Source organism: Rhinopithecus bieti, unplaced genomic scaffold (genome assembly GCF_001698545.2).
Source record: "Rhinopithecus bieti isolate Rb0 unplaced genomic scaffold, ASM169854v2 scaffold_42532, whole genome shotgun sequence".
In the NCBI taxonomy this organism is placed as follows: domain Eukaryota; kingdom Metazoa; phylum Chordata; class Mammalia; order Primates; family Cercopithecidae; genus Rhinopithecus; species Rhinopithecus bieti.
The window spans coordinates 965,768-984,594 of NW_016818301.1; the positions used below are offsets into that span (position 1 = coordinate 965,768).

At 56.6% G+C, this 18,827-nt stretch overlaps 1 protein-coding gene across 1 annotated transcript in view; it reads right to left on the reverse strand.

Annotated features, from left to right (window-relative positions):
• Window positions 1-14,941, reverse strand: part of SPEG (striated muscle enriched protein kinase) — a 59,051-nt gene extending 44,110 nt beyond the window's left edge. Inside the window, 7 exon segments of the mRNA XM_017856800.1 lie at window positions 601-1,044; window positions 1,047-1,091; window positions 1,094-1,114; window positions 1,117-1,895; window positions 4,718-5,054; window positions 5,137-5,226; window positions 14,383-14,941. Of these exon segments, the coding sequence (XP_017712289.1) occupies window positions 601-1,044; window positions 1,047-1,091; window positions 1,094-1,114; window positions 1,117-1,895; window positions 4,718-5,054; window positions 5,137-5,226; window positions 14,383-14,770 (2,104 nt within the window). The 5' untranslated portion in view covers window positions 14,771-14,941.
• Window positions 14,942-18,827: the final 3,886 nt, after the last annotated feature.

The following is an 18,827-nucleotide window of genomic DNA, read 5'->3' on the forward strand; positions in this document are numbered from 1 at the left end:
AGGGTGTAAGCCTGGGTGAGGAGGCTAGAAGGGGAGGCTGGATGGCCACACATGGATCAGGGGATGGTGCCTGGGTGGGAGAGGCAGAGTAGAGTTATCTGGCATAAAGCGTGTCTGTAACAGGAATTTGCAAATTATTTCAGACCATCTACCATCTCTCCCCAACAGAGGGATTGGGGGCATGAAAGGGAGCCTTAGGCTCCCACCAGTGCATCCCCCTCAGTACTGGTTCTTGATCCAACAGCCTAGCGGGCCACTGGACCCAGGGGAGCTATGGCGGGCATCTGGGCATCTGGGCTGAGAATGACTTAGCTCACAGCCTCACCCAGCCTCCATCACAACACTCACGCTCCGCCTCACCAGTGGCAGTCCTAGCACAAGGACTTTCACAATCCTTCACTCAAAGTGGAGCCTGTGTCTGCGCCTTCTCTGGCAAACCCACCCTTGCAGCTGACTAGCAGCCCCAGGCGAAACCCCCGACCGAACCCCCCTCACCTCCCCCCGCTCCTGCTGAGCCGTCTTGCTCTCCACAAACGCCCCCCACCGACCTGGTCCAGGCACCTCGTCCAGGCACCTCGTCAGCCCTCCCTGAGGCCTTACCGAGCTCAGGGGAGGTAGGCCGGGCCCGGCGACCTTTGCCCTGGCTTCGGGCCCCTCGGCGGTCCCAGGGCCCCCAGGGACCGTCCTCCTCCGGCCCTCTGCGCAGCCTCTTCTCTGCCTCGGGCCCCGCCCTGTTCTTCTCCAAGGTCTGGGGTACAGCAGCGCCCTCCAGGCCCGGCGTGGCCCAGGGCAGGAAGCGCACGGCCTGCGCCGGGGGCTCCCGCTTCCGACCAGGGGGTGCTTTCGTCCTGGCCTCGGGAGGATCGGCAGCGGGGGGCGACACAGGGCTCCTGCACTCCTGGATGGCTCTGCTCCGGGTCAGCGGGAATTGGTCCCGACGCCTAACCTCCTGCTGCGGGCCTTCCCCCGGCTCTGTCCTGCCTGCCGGCCCGCGGCTCCTGGGCCTCCCAGGCTCGTCCCCCGGCTTCCCCGCGCTGCTCGGAGGGGCGGCTGGGCGGCGGCGGGGCTCACGGCCCGCGATGTCTTGGGGTGGAGGGTCGAGAGAAGAGCGGGGCTCGCCGGGCTCTCGAGGGGATGGGGCGCGCTGCAGCGTGGCGCGCAGGGACTCGTGGGAGCGCACCAGCTCCTCCCGCGACGTGGAGCGGCGGATGCGGCCCAGCTCCTGGGCGAAGCGCAGCTCGAGGTCGGAGGCCGGGCTGCGCTGCCGCGTGCGCTCGTCCAGCGAGGCCGCTTTCTGCTGGAACAGGCGGCGCCGCTCGGCCACGCTGCCCGGCGCCCGCAGTTCTTCCTGCGAGGCCCCGGGGGTGCCCCACGGCGCTCCGCGCTCCGACTTGGGCTGCTCCAGAGAGCGGGCCTTGCGCAGGGGCACCCAGGGCCGCAGGGGCGCCGGTGGCGAGTCGCTGCGCTCCAGGCTGCGCCGTCGCTCCTCGAAGAACTGCAGCTTGTCCAGGATGCGGGAGCCGGCGCGTACCAGCCTAGGCGAGCGGCCCAACGCCGACAGGCGGCCCGAGGCCTCGCTCAGTGGCGTCTGGGGTCGAGATTCCGCAGTGCCCGCCAGGGAGGGCCCGGAAGACTTGGACTTCTTCCCTCGCTTCTCTTCGGCGGTGGTGTCCTCGGGCAGCACAGGCTCCTGAGTGCGGCGGTGGGGCGACGTGGGGGTGGCCGCGGGCTGGGCCTGGGGTCCCGGCGGGGACCGCTTCCCGACCCGAGGGGACGGTGGGGGGAGCAAAGCGGATTTGGAGGGAGGCGGCTGAGCAGGGCGGCGTGGGGCTTCGCTGGCCAGCTGAGGCTGAAGGTCGGGCTCCTCCCTGCGCAACCCGCTCTGAGGGACGCTGCTGCAGAACCAAGATGGAGAGGGGTAGAGGATTCAGAGGGCCTCCTCTCCTAGACCCTTAGCTTGTGACAGGAATTGGGTGGTGGGCATGCTGGGCAGGCTTGGGGGTGACATGGGCCAGATCCTCCTGTCCCCCACCCCCCACCCCCACGAAGAGCGCACAGCCAGAGCAGGTGCTGGGGAGAGGCCGGCGGCTCTGGAACCAAAAGATTGGGCTAATGGCTGGGTCTTGGTACAGACTCAGCCCTAGGACTCGGGCCAGCCAGCCTCCTCTCCCCAGCCCTGGAAGCCGAGAAACAGCGGAAACAGAACTGAGCATGAGGGAGAGAAAAGAATGAGACTTAGGACCCAAAGGATGAAGTGGGGAGGGAAGACAAGAAGGTGGGGTGGGGAAGGGCGCTCTCAGGAATGCAGCCGCCCACTCATTCCAGCCCCCAGCTGGCCCCCACACCCCTGCCCATCATCAGCAGGGCACACCCCTTCCTAGTGGTCCCTGGAAGCCAAGCAACAGCCTCCTGGACCACGCACAAGCCTTTGGGGAGCAGTGTCCCATCCCTAGGATTCCCTAGCTGCTGTGTTGACCTGAGCCCATACCTGCCGCCACCACCAGCACTGATGGGACACAGCAGGTGGCGACGGAATGCCCAGGCTCCTACTCCCCTTGCTCAGTCTGCCCCCAGGATAGGCCTTTGACTTGCGCTTCCCCTGGGAAAGCTATCTTGAGTCCTTGGAAATCCCCCCTGAGAAGCATAGAAGGCCCCCCACAGGGGTATACTCTGAAATAACTCAGTTCGGAAATAGCTACTAAGTGGGCCTGAATAGGGAGTGTGGGCGAAAAGGAGGAGGGAAGGAGCCAGTTACCCCAGAGTATCTCTCTCACTTAACAAAGCTTTGGTGCCCAAGAGAACTGGGTCTCAGTTTTCCCCATCTGGACCCTTGCCAGGGCTGGGGCGGGTGAGGGGGCACATCACACATAAAGATTATAAAGATTAGCAAAAAAAAAGGGGGGGGAATTAGATGTATTATCATATCTGACACATTAGAGAGAGCTTAATAAAAATCTGTAAAATGGCTCATTGAATATTTCCTGAGTGCCAGGCTTGTACCAAGTGCTTAAAATGCATTGAATCATTTAATACTCACAACAGCCCTGTGAGGTAAGGACTGTGATCACCCCCATTTACAGATGAAGAAACTGAGGCGTAAAAAAGGTTAAGTGCCTTACCAATGTGACACAGCTGGGAAATGATTGGTGCTAGGATTGAAACCCAGGCAGTCAGAATCCTGAGCCCTTATTCCCTCCAAAGTGTCTGGGTTTCCAGGGGCACAGAAGGGAGGACAAGTAGTAGGGTGCCAGTCACAAGCAGTTCTAGGGGTCCCGAGTTAAGGATATTTTAGCCTACCTGAGTCAGCCACCCACATGACAGACCCGCCTCTGACTGGGGCTAAAGGGGACGGTGGCAATGCAGAGTGCCCTGAGAGACAGAAACCCCAGCCAGCCACCTGCAGGGAGGAAGTGTCTTCTCTGGGGGAAGGGCCGCAGAGTCCCCAGGGAAGGGCCTCTGGGAACTGGGTGAGGCCTGGAGAGAAATTGAGGACAGCAGAGGAGGCCTGTTGCTGGCAGCTCTGAGCTCCAGGCCAGTCTCTGTACCATAGACATCACTAAGGAAATGGGTTCCTCCGAAGTTGCCATAGCAACTCCAGGCTCTGGCTGGGGCCTGGTAAAGAAAGGCAGGAGGGAAAGGCAAGCCCAGGGCACAGGAGCACCGGGTAAGGCCAAGAAGATAAGCCAAGGGAGCCTCCCCCGGGCCATGGCCCAGCCCTGGCCCTCTCCTCTGCCCACCACTAGCCACTCTAATCACCCTCAAAGCAGCGTCCCCCACCAGGCCCCTTCTTTCTCCTGCATGATAGTGCCTGCCCCCACACCCATACCCATCACAAACCAGGCCCCTCTCAGCTCCCCAAATGCCCCCAGTACCTCTATCATCAGCCACTCCCCTCTTCCACTATAGCACTCCCTCATGTATCTGCGAGCCCCAGATCTCCAAAAATGGCTCCAGTGCCTCACTCCAACACCTCCGCTCCTCACACTCCCTCCCAGGACAACCTTGAATCCCACCCTCAGGGACTTAGGGGTTTCCCATGAGAGAAATAATTGCAAGACCCCTGTCACCATCACTCCCACCCTCTCCCTCCAGCCTGGCCCCATTTCCAGCCCTTCCCTTTCCCAGCCCCTGCCACCCCAGCCCACGGCCTCCTGCTTTCACAGGCCCCTTGCCCCATCTGCCCCTGGCCACCTCACTCTCTTCTCTCTCCTGCTTGCTGGCTTGTTCCCCTGCTCTCTCCTGCTCTCCCGGGAGCTGCCGTGTGGAAAGGTTCTGTTCCTCCCAGAAAAAGGCCCACATGGGAACAGGAATGTGCAGAGAGATGAAAAGGCAGCAGCTGCTGAGACAGCAGGCACGGAGGGGGCCCCCCGGGTGGGGGGAGGGATCCTGGGGACAACTGGAGCCTGAATGAGTGAGGCGGAAGAGGACCCCTGAGAAACTGGAGATCTTGGAGGAGACAAGGAAAGGACAGAGGGTCCAGGAGACCATGGAGATGGCATGGTGAGCCAGGACAGGTGGGAGCAGGGGGATGTGGGCGGTGATGGCTCGGGAGGAGGAGGGAGCAGTGTGGGAAGATGGAGTGGCAGCAGGGGGTGAAGAAGTGCACAGAGAGATGGATGGGGCAGGGTGATGGGTGGAGGCTAACGGAGCAGTGAGGGCAGCGCAGGACAGCATGGTGAGATGGGGCAGTTCAGGCCCAGGTAAGGCCGTTACTTACACGTGGATAGAGAGCGCCCGTCCTCTGTACAGGCTGAATGCGCTGCCGTACAGGTCACTGGCCACGGAAAGGCTATCCTCTGACCCCCAGCTTGCGCCCACCAGATTAGCTCGAGATGCCCGCACCAGCGGCTCCACCCCCAGGTGCCGTGGCCCGGCCCCGGTTGCCTGTGCTTGCCTTGGGCTGCCCGGGAGGCGGCGGGTGCCACCCCCACTGCCCGCTTCCTGCTCCAGGACCGTCTGCCCGCTGCCCCACCAGCTCACTTGCTCTTCCGAGGTGCCTGTCACGGAGGTCGGGGGTGTGTCCAGGGAGGTGCCCACCAGGGTGTCAGAGCCCCCTAGAGAAAGGAGCACCATGAGACTGAGGCACCCCTTGTGGGAAACCCGCCTGCTTGCTCTTTGTACACCCCAGGAGCTCACCCGTGGGGGTGCTGAAGGCCCCGTCATCCCGAAGCTCCAGGCGCTGGGTCCCCTGCACATCGCTGATGTCATCCTCAGCCGTCTCTGAGTCTGGAGAAGAAGGGGTCTGTGTGGGCAGGGCCCTCCTCCCTCTGTCTCCAACTCTTCCCTATTGCCTTCTGCCTCCCTGCCAACAGCAGGCTCCATCTTATCACTGGCAGGGCTGCCAGCACCTCCTCTCTTTTGCTCCCCATATCCCCTGCCTAGCCTGGGCTGCTCAGGATAACCCCTCCCATGACAGTGCTGTGGTTCCATCTCTGGGCCCCTGGTTACTCACGTTTACCTCCGTAGGGCCCTCCAAACTGCCACCCCCTCCCCGTCTGCCAATATCTTAATGGATTATCAGGGCCTCCTCCCTTCTCCCTCCTCCCCTTGTCAGTGGAAGCTTAAGCCCCTGTGCAGCCCCCAAAATCATCAGGTCCTAGGTTCCAAGGTGCTAAAGTCTGGGTTCAAGCACCCCAGAAACAAAGAGGAGTCACCTCAGAGTCGTACCGCCAGGGCACTCGACCAACCACAGGGCCAGGCTGTCCTCTACCCCAAACCAGCTGGAAGGCATCAGGTGCAGCTGAGGCAGGGTGAGGAGAGGCCGGGGCCGGGTGGGAAAGCAGGGGACGCTGGGGGCTAGAGCAGGAGCCAGTTTCCTACCGTAACTTTGCTTTCTGCAGGAGCGGAAAACTTCGCTTCCATAGGAGCAGCAGGAGAGAGACAGGGACAGACTGTTATCAGAGCGTTTGTGGGGCAGGGCATGGAGGGCAGTCAGGACAGAAGGGGCGTGAGGTACCCAGTCTCCAGAGGTGCCCTGTGGCAATGGGTGGGGAGGGAGATACCTGGGATGTACCCAGCACTGGGGACCCCCATACTTGGGCTGGTTATTCCAGCTGCCCAGTGGTTTTGGTATCCTTGGTACTTACTGGTGCCGCCACTGGCCACACACACACACACACACACACCTGTTTGTGTTCAGTCCAGCTGCAGACCTGGGCCTCCCATTAGGAGTCAGGCCCACCCTCTATTACAATATTTGCATTGTGCTTTGACCCCTCCTTGCAAACCAACCCCTTATCTGTCTGCATCATGATGTGACGGGCACCTTCCTCAAGGTCCCTCTCTTCTACTGTTGAATTGTCCTAAAAAATGCCCAGTGGTTAGGTTAGGAGCAAAGGTTCCTGGGAGTATTTTCAACTTTCCCAGATTCTATCAGGTTCTGTGCCTCAGTTTCCCTCTGGCTGCCATGACAAGCAGGAGCCACGTACTGGTTGCCAAAGCATGGCAATGAACTCCTTCCCACTAGGCCTCACATGAACAGGGCACCCAGTGTGCTAGCGAGCCGCCCTCCCTGCTGCCGGGTCCTCTCTCAGCTGTAGGGCACAGGGGGCCTGATCGGGTGGGTGGTAGATAAGTGTGGGGTGTGTGGGAGGGTCCCACATCTCATGGGCTGTCTTCAAGGGCCTTGATGCCTCACAGAGGGACAGGGACCAAGAGGAGGAGTAGGCATGGGCTAGAGCAAGAACGCCCACGGTCCACGCACCATGGGTGAGTCGGCCAAAGGCCCGGCGGGAATGGCCGGTTTTCTGAAAGAGAAAAGCCAGAATGAGTAGTTGAGGGGGAGACTGTTCTTAAGGTCCCTGTGCCTCCCATCCAGTACTGCAACATCAAGCAGAAACTCATTCCCTGGCCAGTGTGTGTGTGAGAGGGGAAGTGGGCAGAGACCCAGAGTGACCAGCTTCCCGGGTAGGGAATGGCTCCCCTGCCTTCTTCCAGGGTACCCAGCTGGACTCTTGGGAGGAGCGGGGGAGGAAGGAGAGAACGGCAGGCTGCAGGTGGAAGCTGGAACATCCCACTGGACAGAGGCTCACAGCCTGGGACCAGGGCAACAGCCCCAGGGAAAGAGGATAGAAGACGAGGTAGTCAGGCTCAGTGAGGAGGAGAAGATGGAGATGCGGGGGGGCAGGGTGCTTGAGTGACTGGGAGATGAAGGAACCAGGGCACAGATTCCTGCTGGGGGAGGACAAATACCTGGGTAGGTGTGGGGGAGGGATGATGGGGGCAGAGGGCCAGAGCCTCACGAATGCAGGAGGCCCAGGTGCGCGGAGGACAGGGCAGGGCTTGGGGAATGTGTTGAGCTCAGCGCGGATCCCTGTGCGTTGCATTCAGGAGCTCCGGAAGATGGAAGGCTCCAGAGTGGGGGGCTGGGGCAAGCCGGGCGGGGGGACGGGGCCCGGGGTTGAGGTTGGACAGAGGAGAGAGAAGAAGGGGTGGCAAAGAAGCAAGTGGGCGCCCCACGCCGAACGCTGCAGCGGGGGTCTTCCCCGGTGGTCGCGGGGATTGCGGGCGATTGAGGAGAGGGGGGTCTGCCCTTCAGCGCGGGGAGGGGCCTGCGCGCCCAGGACGCAGACCCGGGAGCCCCCAGATCGCGCCCGGCCCGCCGCCCTCAGCGGGGCTCGGGTGGGGCAGGCTCGGCTCCAGCGCCCCCTCCACCGGGCCCAGCTGCGGTGACCCGCCCTCCCTCCGGGGCGCCCAGGCCTCCCTGCCCCTCCCGGCGCCGGGCGGCCGCCCGCCCCGGAGCCCTCACACTTGGAAACGCTATCTTCACCCACAGCTTCTCATGGCCGGGGGAGGGGCCGGGCCCGCGGCGGGCGAGGAGGGGCGGCGGGGGGCGGAAGACGAGAAAAAGTCGAGGCGGGGACGGGAGGGCGAGCTGGAGCTGGCGGGAGCCGGCTCGGGTGGCGGAAGAGCACCATGGACCTCGGACCGGGTGGGTTAAGGCGGCGGCAGCAGCGGCGGCGGCGCTGGAGTCCGCCCCTCCCTCGCCAGCCTGCACCCCACTTGGGGCCCCTTCCTTGTCCTGTCCCCCTGCTTACCCCGGGGCGGCCCTCACCTGCCTCCCCACACGACCACCAGTCACCTCCTGACGCCGAGAGCCGCGGACCCCCACCCTGTATCTGCCTCCTGAGCCCTAGGCACATGAGGAAACTGAGGCACAGAAAGGGGTGCAATGGCCTCTAGCTCAGGCCACTTTCTGGCAGCCCAGCGCAGCCTCCTCCCACCCTCACCTCCTCCCACGGGGCCTCTCTGGAAGGTCAGCAGCATCTCTACTTGCTCATTCCACAAACATGCGCGCACACACACTGTGCCAGGCAGAACCGAACTCACTGAAGGGCACAGCGCCGGGTGGGGGCGCCTAGGTCAAACGCAGGGCAAGGGTCCTGGCGGGTGTGGACTGCGTGTTAACATGGACTCAGACTGTGAAAACCCTCAGGCTTCTCAAGAAAGCCAGAGAGGGCTTTATCTTACCTCTCGACTGTCCCATGCGCGGCCCCCTACCCCCATACATTCATACACACAAGCAAAGGTGCACAGAGGTACCCCCATTATTCACAAAGTTGGCCAGTGTTCTCACTCACAGGGAAGCACACTCACCAAATTTTTTGTGTGTTCCACCTGACCCCTGCCCTGTTCAGCACTATGCACATTTGGCATACACAAAATTCTATCCTCCCTGTGACCATTATAGCTATGTTTCTTCAGCAGTTACTAAGTGCCAGGCACTTTACAAATGTTACCTCGTTTACAAAAACCCCATGAGCTTGAAACCCTTATGAATAATCCTATACCCATTTAACGGACAAGTGACTGAGTCTCAGAGAAGTCCTATCACTTAGACAAAGCCATACAGGTGCTGGGATTCCATGTGTCCTGGAGATGGGAATTACCATCCCAGTGAGCACAGGGAGTGCCAATACTGGTTTCTGAGTTGTGACTACTGAGTAACTATTAACAGTTATTGCATGTTTGGTATGTACCAGGCATTGTGCTAAGCACTCTATGTGAATGAGCTCAGTTAATCCTCATGAAAAGAGGAAGACTGAGACACAGAGCGGTTACTTGCCCAAGGTCACATTCAATAAATTGAGGGAGCCAGGATTCCAACGTAGGCAGATGCATGAGAATCACTTATGCCCAGGAGGTGGAAGTTGTAGTGAGTAGAGATCGCACCACTGCACTCCAACCTGGGTGACAGAGCAAGACTCTGCTTCAAAATAAATAAATAAATAAATAAAATACAGGGACAGACTGATGAGTTTTATTCAGCCTGCACAATGTTTGGGCTGGGGCAATCATGTCTGAGCTCAGCACACCTCCCTCATTATCAGTTTCTCCTTGACCCCTGCAATTATTTGAGTTTGTGGGCCCTTTATTTTATTTTAGATTTCTTTACTATTTTAGAGACTAGGTCTCACTCTGTTGTCCAAGCTAGAGTGCAGCGGTGCCGTCATGGCTCACTGCAACCTTGATCTCCTGGGCTCAAGAGATTCCCTCCACCTCAGCCTCCTGAGTACCTGAGACTACAGCTGCATGCCATCATGCCCAGCTAATTTTTAAAAAATATTAAGTAGAGATGAAGTCTCATTATGTTACACAAGCTGGTCTCGAACGCCTGGGCTCAAGCTATTCTCCAGCCTCGGCCTCCCAAAATGCTGATATGATAGGCATGAGCCACTGTACCTGGCTGCTTTTTTATTCTAAAGTTTAGGTCATGTTTTGTGCATCCTGGGTGCATACAGGTGTTCTTGTTTCCTAGAGCATCAAAGCAAATTACAAGTACAGACACATGCACAGGGACATGTGCTGAGAGGGCATATATGTGTGTCCACCTCGTTCCAGCCAAAGGACCCTGGACACCCATGGGCACTTTCCCTGTACACCCCTAAACACACCCACTCATAAATGGGGAGCTGAGAGAGGAGAGGGGGTAACTTGAGCCCCTGTTCCCCAGGAGAATCCGAGGGGCTGGCACATTCCGTGGCAAAAATAACCAATGGGCAGCGGGGGTGAGTGACGGGACAGCTGGGCCCAGGAGGGGCGGGCAGGATTCTGTGTTCCTGCTCTGGGTCGGCACTGCTCACTCTGAAGGGCTGGCCTGGAACGTATTCTATGGGTGGGCCTCCCCAGCTGGTCCCAGGTTGCCCCATTTTTCTCCCATAGCTGGGCAGCTGTGTCTCCCTGCCACTCACCCAAACCCAGACTTCCAATTTCTGCACTGCCAGCATTTCCCTCTAACCAGAGAAAATTCAAATCTTCATCCTATGCCACAAGCTCCCACCCCATCTCCCTTTTGTCTCCTTCCCTGACTCAGTTCAGTTTCTCCCTTCTCCCCTCATTTACCACCCTGCTCTGTATTTCTGACATACTATGTAATTTACCTATTTACTATGTTTATTGCATATTGTCTGTCTCCCCTCACTAGAAAGTTATCCCCTGGAGGACATACATTTTGGTATCCCTCAACCCCCTGACTCGTGTATGGAAAGCACATAGTAGGCACTCAATAAATATGGGAGGGGGTGGCAGAGCTGCAGGTGGAGAGGGTAAGCAGTGATGGGAATGGGGACAGTAAATCTTCCTGCAACCGCTTCCATTCATCCAGCCTTCCCTCTTCTCTGTCCTAACCCAGACTCTTTCCCAAGAGGTCTTCAGCCAGAGGAGTGACCATCTCTCGTTCCACTCAGGATTCTCCCGGAGAGGGTCCCAGAGCTCCTCTCTGCTCCCACTCTGGCCTCTCCTCCACTCGCTGGTCGGCACTTGGTCTACGTGGATGTTGACACTCCCCATACCCATTCCCAGCTCCATACTACTTTCCACCTGGCTTCTCTAGCCAGACATTCTAATTTCCAGGTGAAAAAGAATAACTGCAGAATATTCCTCAACACAGGTTCTGGTACATTCCTCCACCCTTTCCTTGCTTAAACTGGCCCTCTCTCCCTATCTGTAAGCTCTCCCCTCCAAGCCTTCAAGTCCCCAGGATGGTTCATTGCCATGTATTGATCTCTGGCCCTTCTGATTAACACCAGAATCTTCCAGACCCTGGCTATGAAGCTCCAATTAACACACCCTGTGAGCATCATCAGTTCACCTCTTCTCTCAAATGTGCCTTCTCCTGCTTCCCCTCTGCCCTTTACTTCAGGTCTGCCCTTCAGCCACACATGCACACCCACAGCTTTGAGGGTAGCACTTGTGCAGGTGGGAGCCTGATATTTTGAAAAAGAAGAATGCCTGCCTATCTTGGAGATTAGGCCAGAGATTAATTTGGGGATATTGACAGAGAAAGATGGTGACGATGACAAATCCTTGACAGTTTTCCCACACTTCTCTTTCTATGGACAGGCAGTATGGACCCAGACTCAAATACCTGACTTTCAGACCTGGCTCTGACACCTCACTAGCCATGGGAACTTGGGTAAATTTCCTCTTTGAACACCAGTTTCTCTATATGAATAATGGTCATAACAGTAACCTAGGGTTTGGAAGGTTAAATAATTAAATGAGACAGGGTACTTACGCATGTTAAGGATTCTACAAGTATCCTGCATTTCTGCCATCTTCACCCCCTTTGTTTCCTATTCTTTCCTCATTTCTACATCCCCCAAATATCAGCACCACCACCCCCAGTTTCCCATCCTCCAAACTCTCCAGGCTGTAGCCCACTCGCCTTCTCATGACCCCAACCTCCCAGAGCCATGCCCAAATCCTTCCATCCTTGAGCTAACATATCCGGCTTCAGGAGTGCCAGGAACCTAGCATCACTCTGTCTTATTGAGCCAGCAATCCCAGCCAGGAAAGCGTGTCCTTCCCTCTGCAGCCAGGTCCTTGCTTGGCTTCCTCGAGTACCCTGAAGTCCTCCTGCTGTTGTTTCCAACCAAGAAAGTTTTCCATGAGTAAGTCTGAGCAATGCTGAGCTGCTTGCCCGGCTGCCCTGGAGCAGGAGCTACCACTGGGCAGGGACTGGTAGAGGTGGGCAACAGAAGGGATAGGAAGCCAGATTCACCCAGTCAGTCCCCAGCATCACCAGAGCAAAGCCCCTCTCTCCTCCAAAGCATATGGGATAGGTGTAATAGTTATACACATGGTTCTTTGCAATGGGACAGACTGAGGCCTCCACCTGTTCTGCTACTTTCTATCTGCACAATCAGGACATGTTCTCAAAGGTTATTTGCTGCAGTCCAATCCTCTTCCTATTCTCATATGAATGTCAAAGGGCCCCTGATCCGGCCCCACAGCACCCAGGGCCCTTTTCTCACCCCAAGCCTCTCAAGCCTGCTGTTCCACCAGAGCAGCCCAGCCTGCACACTGTCTGCCTGGCCTCTGTCTAGGTATGTCCAGCCAGGCTCAGCTCTGCTGACCACACCACCAAGACTGCAGACGGGCTGAGCAAACAGCCCTGCTGGGGGCTCTCACACCTCATCACCGCTTCCCACTTTGAGGGACCCAAGTCAGGCTAGGAGGCACCCATCTTGAGAAATGCCAGGCCTGGGCCAATCATATGGCAGCTACTTTCCCAGCACTCTCCCTCCCTTTCTCACTCTCTCCTCTCTCTCCAGAACTTCTTGAGGAATACAAAGCCCCCAGAGCCAAAACCAGGAGGACTGGGTTCTTAGCTCTGGGATGGCCATAACTAGCTATGTCTCTAACTAGACTAGTACGTCTTAGGCAGAGCTCCCTGATTTTTGGCCCACAGTGTCCTTGCCTGTGAAAGGATGTGTTTGGAGCTGCAGTTCTCTGTGGTCCTTTCCAACCTTAAATAACATTATAACTGTTACTCTCCTTCTCAGCTCTTTCTTTCCCTTCGCTAATGTCTCCCCCAGTCATATTGTCATCAACTCATCTATCTTACCCTTTGATCTATGTTCTATTTTCAGTCCCCTTTGCCCCTGGGGGCACCAGAGCTGAGATCCCCAAGGAGTCCACGCCTTCCCCAGCCCAAAGTCTGCTAGAATGCACCCCATCCCCTGATCCCAGGCTCAGGAAGCCTGTACCTGTCCAGGTGCTAGGCCAACCAGGAGAAGCCAGCCATGGTTCTCTCTGGCCCAGGCCTGGCCACAGAGACTCAAGGAAGGTGGGCAGAGCAGGGCTGGGGGAGAGGAGATGCTGATGGAGAGAGGCCACCCCGGCTCCCTCTCCTGACTCGGTTGTTCCCTAGAGACTTCTTGTCCACCCGCTGCTGAGGGCTTTCCTCCCTGTGTCTCCTCCCCAGCCTCCAAGGATTCACCCCTGCACAACAGCACCCAGGGGAGTGACATGTCCCTCTTAAAAACGCCCAGGGGAGTGAACCCCCAGCTCCTTGCCATCTCTCCCAGCTGTAGCCTACTTTCTCAGAATTCTGTTTCTCAGGGCTCTGCCTGCCAAAGGCTCTGCCTTTGGCTAGAGAAGAACCACTTGGCTTACTCAAGGGCTGAGGAAATCAAAAAGGAAGCCCCAAAACGGACCCAAGGCTAACAGCCCTGGCCTGGCCTCCATGGTAGCCCCAGCTGGACCATGAGCACTCGGCCCAGCCTCCTGCCCTCCCCTTCTGCCTCAGGCCCTCAGCCTTTTCTTCACATTGCACCTGGAAATCTATGGGCAGGGGTCAAGCACTGGTCCAGAGCATGCCCCTTCCATGCTCTGGAAACATCCACCCTAGAAGCTCAGGTAGACATGGTCCACGAGCTTCCCATACCAGCTCCACATGCCCATACCTCACCTGTTTGCACCATCACACAGAATCCAGAGCCCTCCACAGCGCCTAAGCAGGCACACGCCTGCATGTAGATTCTCAAGCACTCACCTCCATTCATGCCCATGGGGCCCTGGCCCTGGATCCACCTCCTCCGACCCTGGACCCTGTTCACACGTGGCCACCCATAGGCCTCTTCCACCCTGCCTAGAGCTGACCACATCAACCCTGCCACAGCAGTGGCCTGCAGGAAGCTCTGAACCATCCCTTCCACAGTGCAGCCTGGACCAGAAGAGCTGTCCCCCTCCTTCGGACATGCACTCCCTTGTTAAGGAGCTGATCGGAGTATCAATCTCACGTTTAAATTATGGAGCTGAAGGACATCCTTTCCCCCAGGAGGCTTTTCTCTGCAGGAGGATGAGAACTTCTACCCCAGAATTACCTGAGAGATTGGAGTGGGTCTCAGGCTTGGCTTACCAACTGCTTGCTGCCCCTTGACCTCTGACCTTCCTGTGGGAAGCTTCTCTACCTTGACACCCCATTCCCTGCACTTGGCTCTTCATCTCACTTCTGGGCCCGGGCAGCCAAGAAGCCAGGGCACCTGGGAAGAAGGCGGAGGAACCAGTATCCAGTACCTTACCCACGTGGCCTGGACAGCCCTTCTCTACCTCTGAGCACCCCGCCCCTGCCGGGCGCGGACCCCACCTGCCCATTACCTCCGACCTCCAGCACTGTGAGCACCGCCTCGCAGGAGGCCCGGCCCCGCTCGTTCTGGGCCGTGCAGCTGTACACGCCGGCGTCCTGCGCCCCGCAGCGCCGCAGCCACAGGCAGCTGGGCTCGGGGGCCGGTGCAGGCAGGAGTTGCCCATCCCGGAACCAGTGGAGGCTGGGTTGGGGCGTCCCGCTCACCACCACCCGCAGCCGCACGTCGCTGCCAGCGCACACCGCCGAGTTCTTCAGGGGCCGCAGGAAGACCGGCGCCTCGGCCACGGCCGCGGGAGCCCCGCCGCCGGCCCCCACCTTGGCCCTCTTCGGGGGCACCCCGGGACTGGGGGGTGCCCTCGTGCCCGCGTCCTCCCCTCGCGTGCCCCGGGCTTTCTGCATGACCACCGAGAGCTGGGCTGGGGGGACGCCGGAACTGGGCGGCCACGGGGGCACCCGCGGGACGGTGCCCTAGGAGACGATTCCTGGGGGGCCGGCGGCCTGTCTTCCTGCTGCCCGCCCGCCTTCGGCCTGTGCTACCCAGAAGGTCACCGGGGCGGCCGGCGATTGCGCCTGGGGGCTATTTTTAGGCCCCCCGGCTCGGGTTGCGAGGGAGCCGTGGAGGGAGGGGGCAGCAGAGGAGGGACTTGACTTCACTGGGCTCCTTCTCTCCCTCCAGGAGCCCCCATTGCCGGCCCGGCTTAAGGGAGTCCCTGGGTATTTGTTCCAGGCTCTCTCCTCTGTAGTGTGCCTGGCCCCCCATGACCCACTGCAGGGAGTCAGGTTATCTCTGGGCTTAATCCCACTTCCCTTCCTCCCTCCTCTCAGACCCCTCATCCCTGCCAGACTCGGCTGGGAGAGGAGGAAGAGGAACGGTCCTGGTGAGATGCCTGAGAGGTGGATTGGGAGGCAGGCCCAAGTAGAAGTGAGCAGACAGCTCCGAAAAGTGACCATGGCTTCCCCCAGCGCCTCCATTACAGCTGGCGAACAGTAAGACCAGGAGCCTGGGAGTCAGGTGGATTGGGGCCCCCAGGGCGCCCTGCCCTTACTTGCTGGGTGACACCAAACCTCTCTCAACCTCCAAGTCCTCATCTGTAAGAATGGGTGGTGGAATAGGGTTGCAATAGGCAGAAAAGAGTGGGCAGGACATTCCAGGCAGAGGGAACGGCATGAACAAAATGAGCCTGATGAAAACAAAGGCGTTCTGGGAATTAGAGAGGTTTGGAGGGATTGAACCGCAGTGGGTGGGGTGAGTGGAAGAAGGGAGGTGGGGCCTGGAGAAGGCTTTGGTTGCTAAGGCTTTGGTTTCTCTACCCTGAAAGCAGGGGGCGCCACTACACAGCTTTAAGCCGCAGAAAAAAAAAAACGGTGGGAGCTGTGTCTTAGGAGGATCCTCTTGGCGGCCACAAAGTGGAGGATGCATAGAAATGAGGGCCAGTTCAAGTAAAGGCGAGATTCCCAGCCTCTTTGCCCCACACTGATTCAGTAGCTGAGCTGGGAGGAATCCGCACATATAACAAATGACTCAACTGATTCTGTTGTGTCTAAGTGTTGCACGTTGAGAAACATCAAGAGTCCAGATGAGACCTTTATGATAGAACAGTTCTGTATCTTGGCCAGGCACGGTGGCTCACACCTGTAATCCCAGCACTTTGGGAGGCCGAGGTGGGTGGATCACTTGAACTCAGGAGTTCAAGACCAGCCTGGCCAACATGGTGAAACCTGTCTCTACTAAAAATACAAAAAATTAGCCGGGTGTAGTGGCTCATGCCTGTAGTCCCAGCCACTCAGGAGGCTGAGGCAGGAGAATCACTTGAACCTGGGAGGTGGAGGTTGCAGTGAGCCTAGATGGCACCACTGCACTGCAGCCTGGGCAACAGAGTGAGACTCTGTCTCAAACAAACAAACAAACAAACAAGCAACAACAATAAAAAAAACAAACAAAAACAGAATAGTTCTGTATCTTGACACTGGTAGTGGTGGTGGTCATGTGGATCTACACAAGTGATAAAATTGCATAGAGCTAAATGTGCATTTGCGTTTGTACACAGCACTAATAGTGCATGTAACACTGGTAAAACTTACAGAAGGTAGGTGGATTATACCAACCCCCCTTTCCTGGTTGTGATGCTGTACTATAGTCATACAAGATGTTACCCTAGGAGGAAACCAAGTGAAGGTAATGCAGGATCTCTCTGCATTATTTCTTATAATTGCATGTGAATCTACACTTATCACAAGGTAAAAAGAAGTCCAAGTAGGAGACCCAGGCCTGACCTTTAGCCCCGAGGGATGAAGCCCAGGAAGGGCTGAGAGGAGCCATGAGTATTCAGAGGCAGAGAATGTTACTCTTACCCTTGCCTCCTCTTCCCCATCCTCATTCTGGGATACTGAAGTCAAAGAGAAAGAGAGAGCGTGAGAGAGTGTGTAAAAGGTATAGGAGGAACCATTTAAACACTGAATTACATCCATAGAGATTAAGAACCTTGAGGAATAATTTTTTTTGTAGTTTGCATATATTAAAGCTTTTTTTTTTTTTTTTTTTTTTTTTGAGACAGAATTTCACTCTTGTTTCCCAGGCTGGCATGCAATGGTGCGATCTCAGCTCACTGCAACCTCCGCCTCCTGGGTTCAAGCAATTTTGCTGCCTCAGTTTCCCGAGTAGCTGGGATTACAGGCATGCGCCATCACACCTGGCTAATTTTGTATTTTTAGTAGAGATGAGGTTTCTCCATTTTNGACAAAGGGTGCACCATGTGAATCTGGTTTTTTTTGTTTGGTTGGTTTTTTTTTTTGAGACAGAGTTTCACTCTTGTTTCCCAGGCTGGCATGCAATGGTGCGATCTCAGCTCACTGCAACCTCCGCCTCCTGGGTTCAAGCAATTTTGCTGCCTCAGTTTCCCGAGTAGCTGGGATTACAGGCATGCGCCATCACACCTGGCTAATTTTGTATTTTTAGTAGAGATGAGGTTTCTCCATTTTGGTCAGGCTGGTCTGAAACTCCCGACCTCAGGTGATCCACCTGCCTCAGCCTCCCAAAGTACTGGGATTACAGGTGTGAGCCACCACGCCTGGCCTAAAGCTTATTTTTCTGTGAAGTGCAGTTCTCTGGGCTTTGATAAATGCATAGAATCATGTATCTGCCACTCTAGGACCATACAGAGCAATTCCATCACCCCAAATATTAGCTCATGTATCCCCTTTGGAATCACAGACTCCACCATAGATCCCCTCCACCAACCCCTGGCAACCACTGATGATGAATCGAATTCTAAAGTGTAAATTGAATTCTATCTAGAAGGTGAAAATATGGGGGAAGTCATTGCAAAGAGATGGTACATCAAGAGAAAAGGAATAGAGACTATTTTGAAAAACAAATAACCCAAAGCCACCCAACACTCTGCCTCTAAAAGTGTGTGGAATGCACTGTAAATGTTGGCTGGTTAGTTGGTTGAATAAATGAACCACGTGGGCTGGGAGCGGTGGCTCACGCTTGTAATCCTAGCTCTTTGGGAGGCCGAGGCAGGTGGATCACGAGGTCAGGAGATCAAGATCATCCTGGCTAACACGGTGAAACCCCGCCTCTACTAAAAATGCAAAAAATTAGCTAGGTGTAGTGGCTCATGCCTGTAGTCCCAGCTACTCAGGAGGCTGAGGCAGAGAATTGCTTGAAACCGGGAGGCGGAGATTGCAGTGAACCAAGATCACACCACTGCACTTCAGCCTGGGTCACAGAGCGAGACTCTGTCTCAAAACAAACAAACAGACAAACAAACAAACAAAACAATAAATGAACCATGGGATCTCAAGCAAGTTACCTAGCATCTCTAAGCCTCAGTTTCCTCATCTATAGAACGGAGGTAGCACAACTCAGGGTTTTAATTATTTATTTGTCCATAACTTTTTAAATTTATTCATCCACAAATATTTTTAAGTTCGTAATATGTACTGGCACTGTGCTAGGGACTAGGAATATAGCAGTGAACAGACGAAGATTTCTGCTCCCGTGCTTTTATTTGAGAAGAGAGACGAACAACAAATACAAAGAAATAGGCTGGGTATGGTGGCTCACGCCTGTAATCCCAGCACTTTGGGAGGCCGAGGCAGGCAGATCACATGAGGTCAGGAGTTCGAGACCAGCCTGGGCAACTTGGTGAAACCTCATCTCTACTAAAATACAAAATTGGCCGGGCGCGTGGCTCAAGCCTGTAATCCCAGCACTTTGGGAGGCCGAGACGGGTGGATCACAAGGTCAGGAGATTGACACCATCCTGGCTAACATGGTGAAACCCCGTCTCTACTAAAAATACAAAAAACTAGCCGGGCGAGGTGGCGGCGCCTGTAGTCCCAGCTACTCGGGAGGCTGAGGCAGGAGAATGGCGTGAACCCGGGAGGCAGAGCTTGCAGTGAGCTGAGATCTGGCCACTGCACTCCAGCCTGGGTGACACAGCGAGACTCC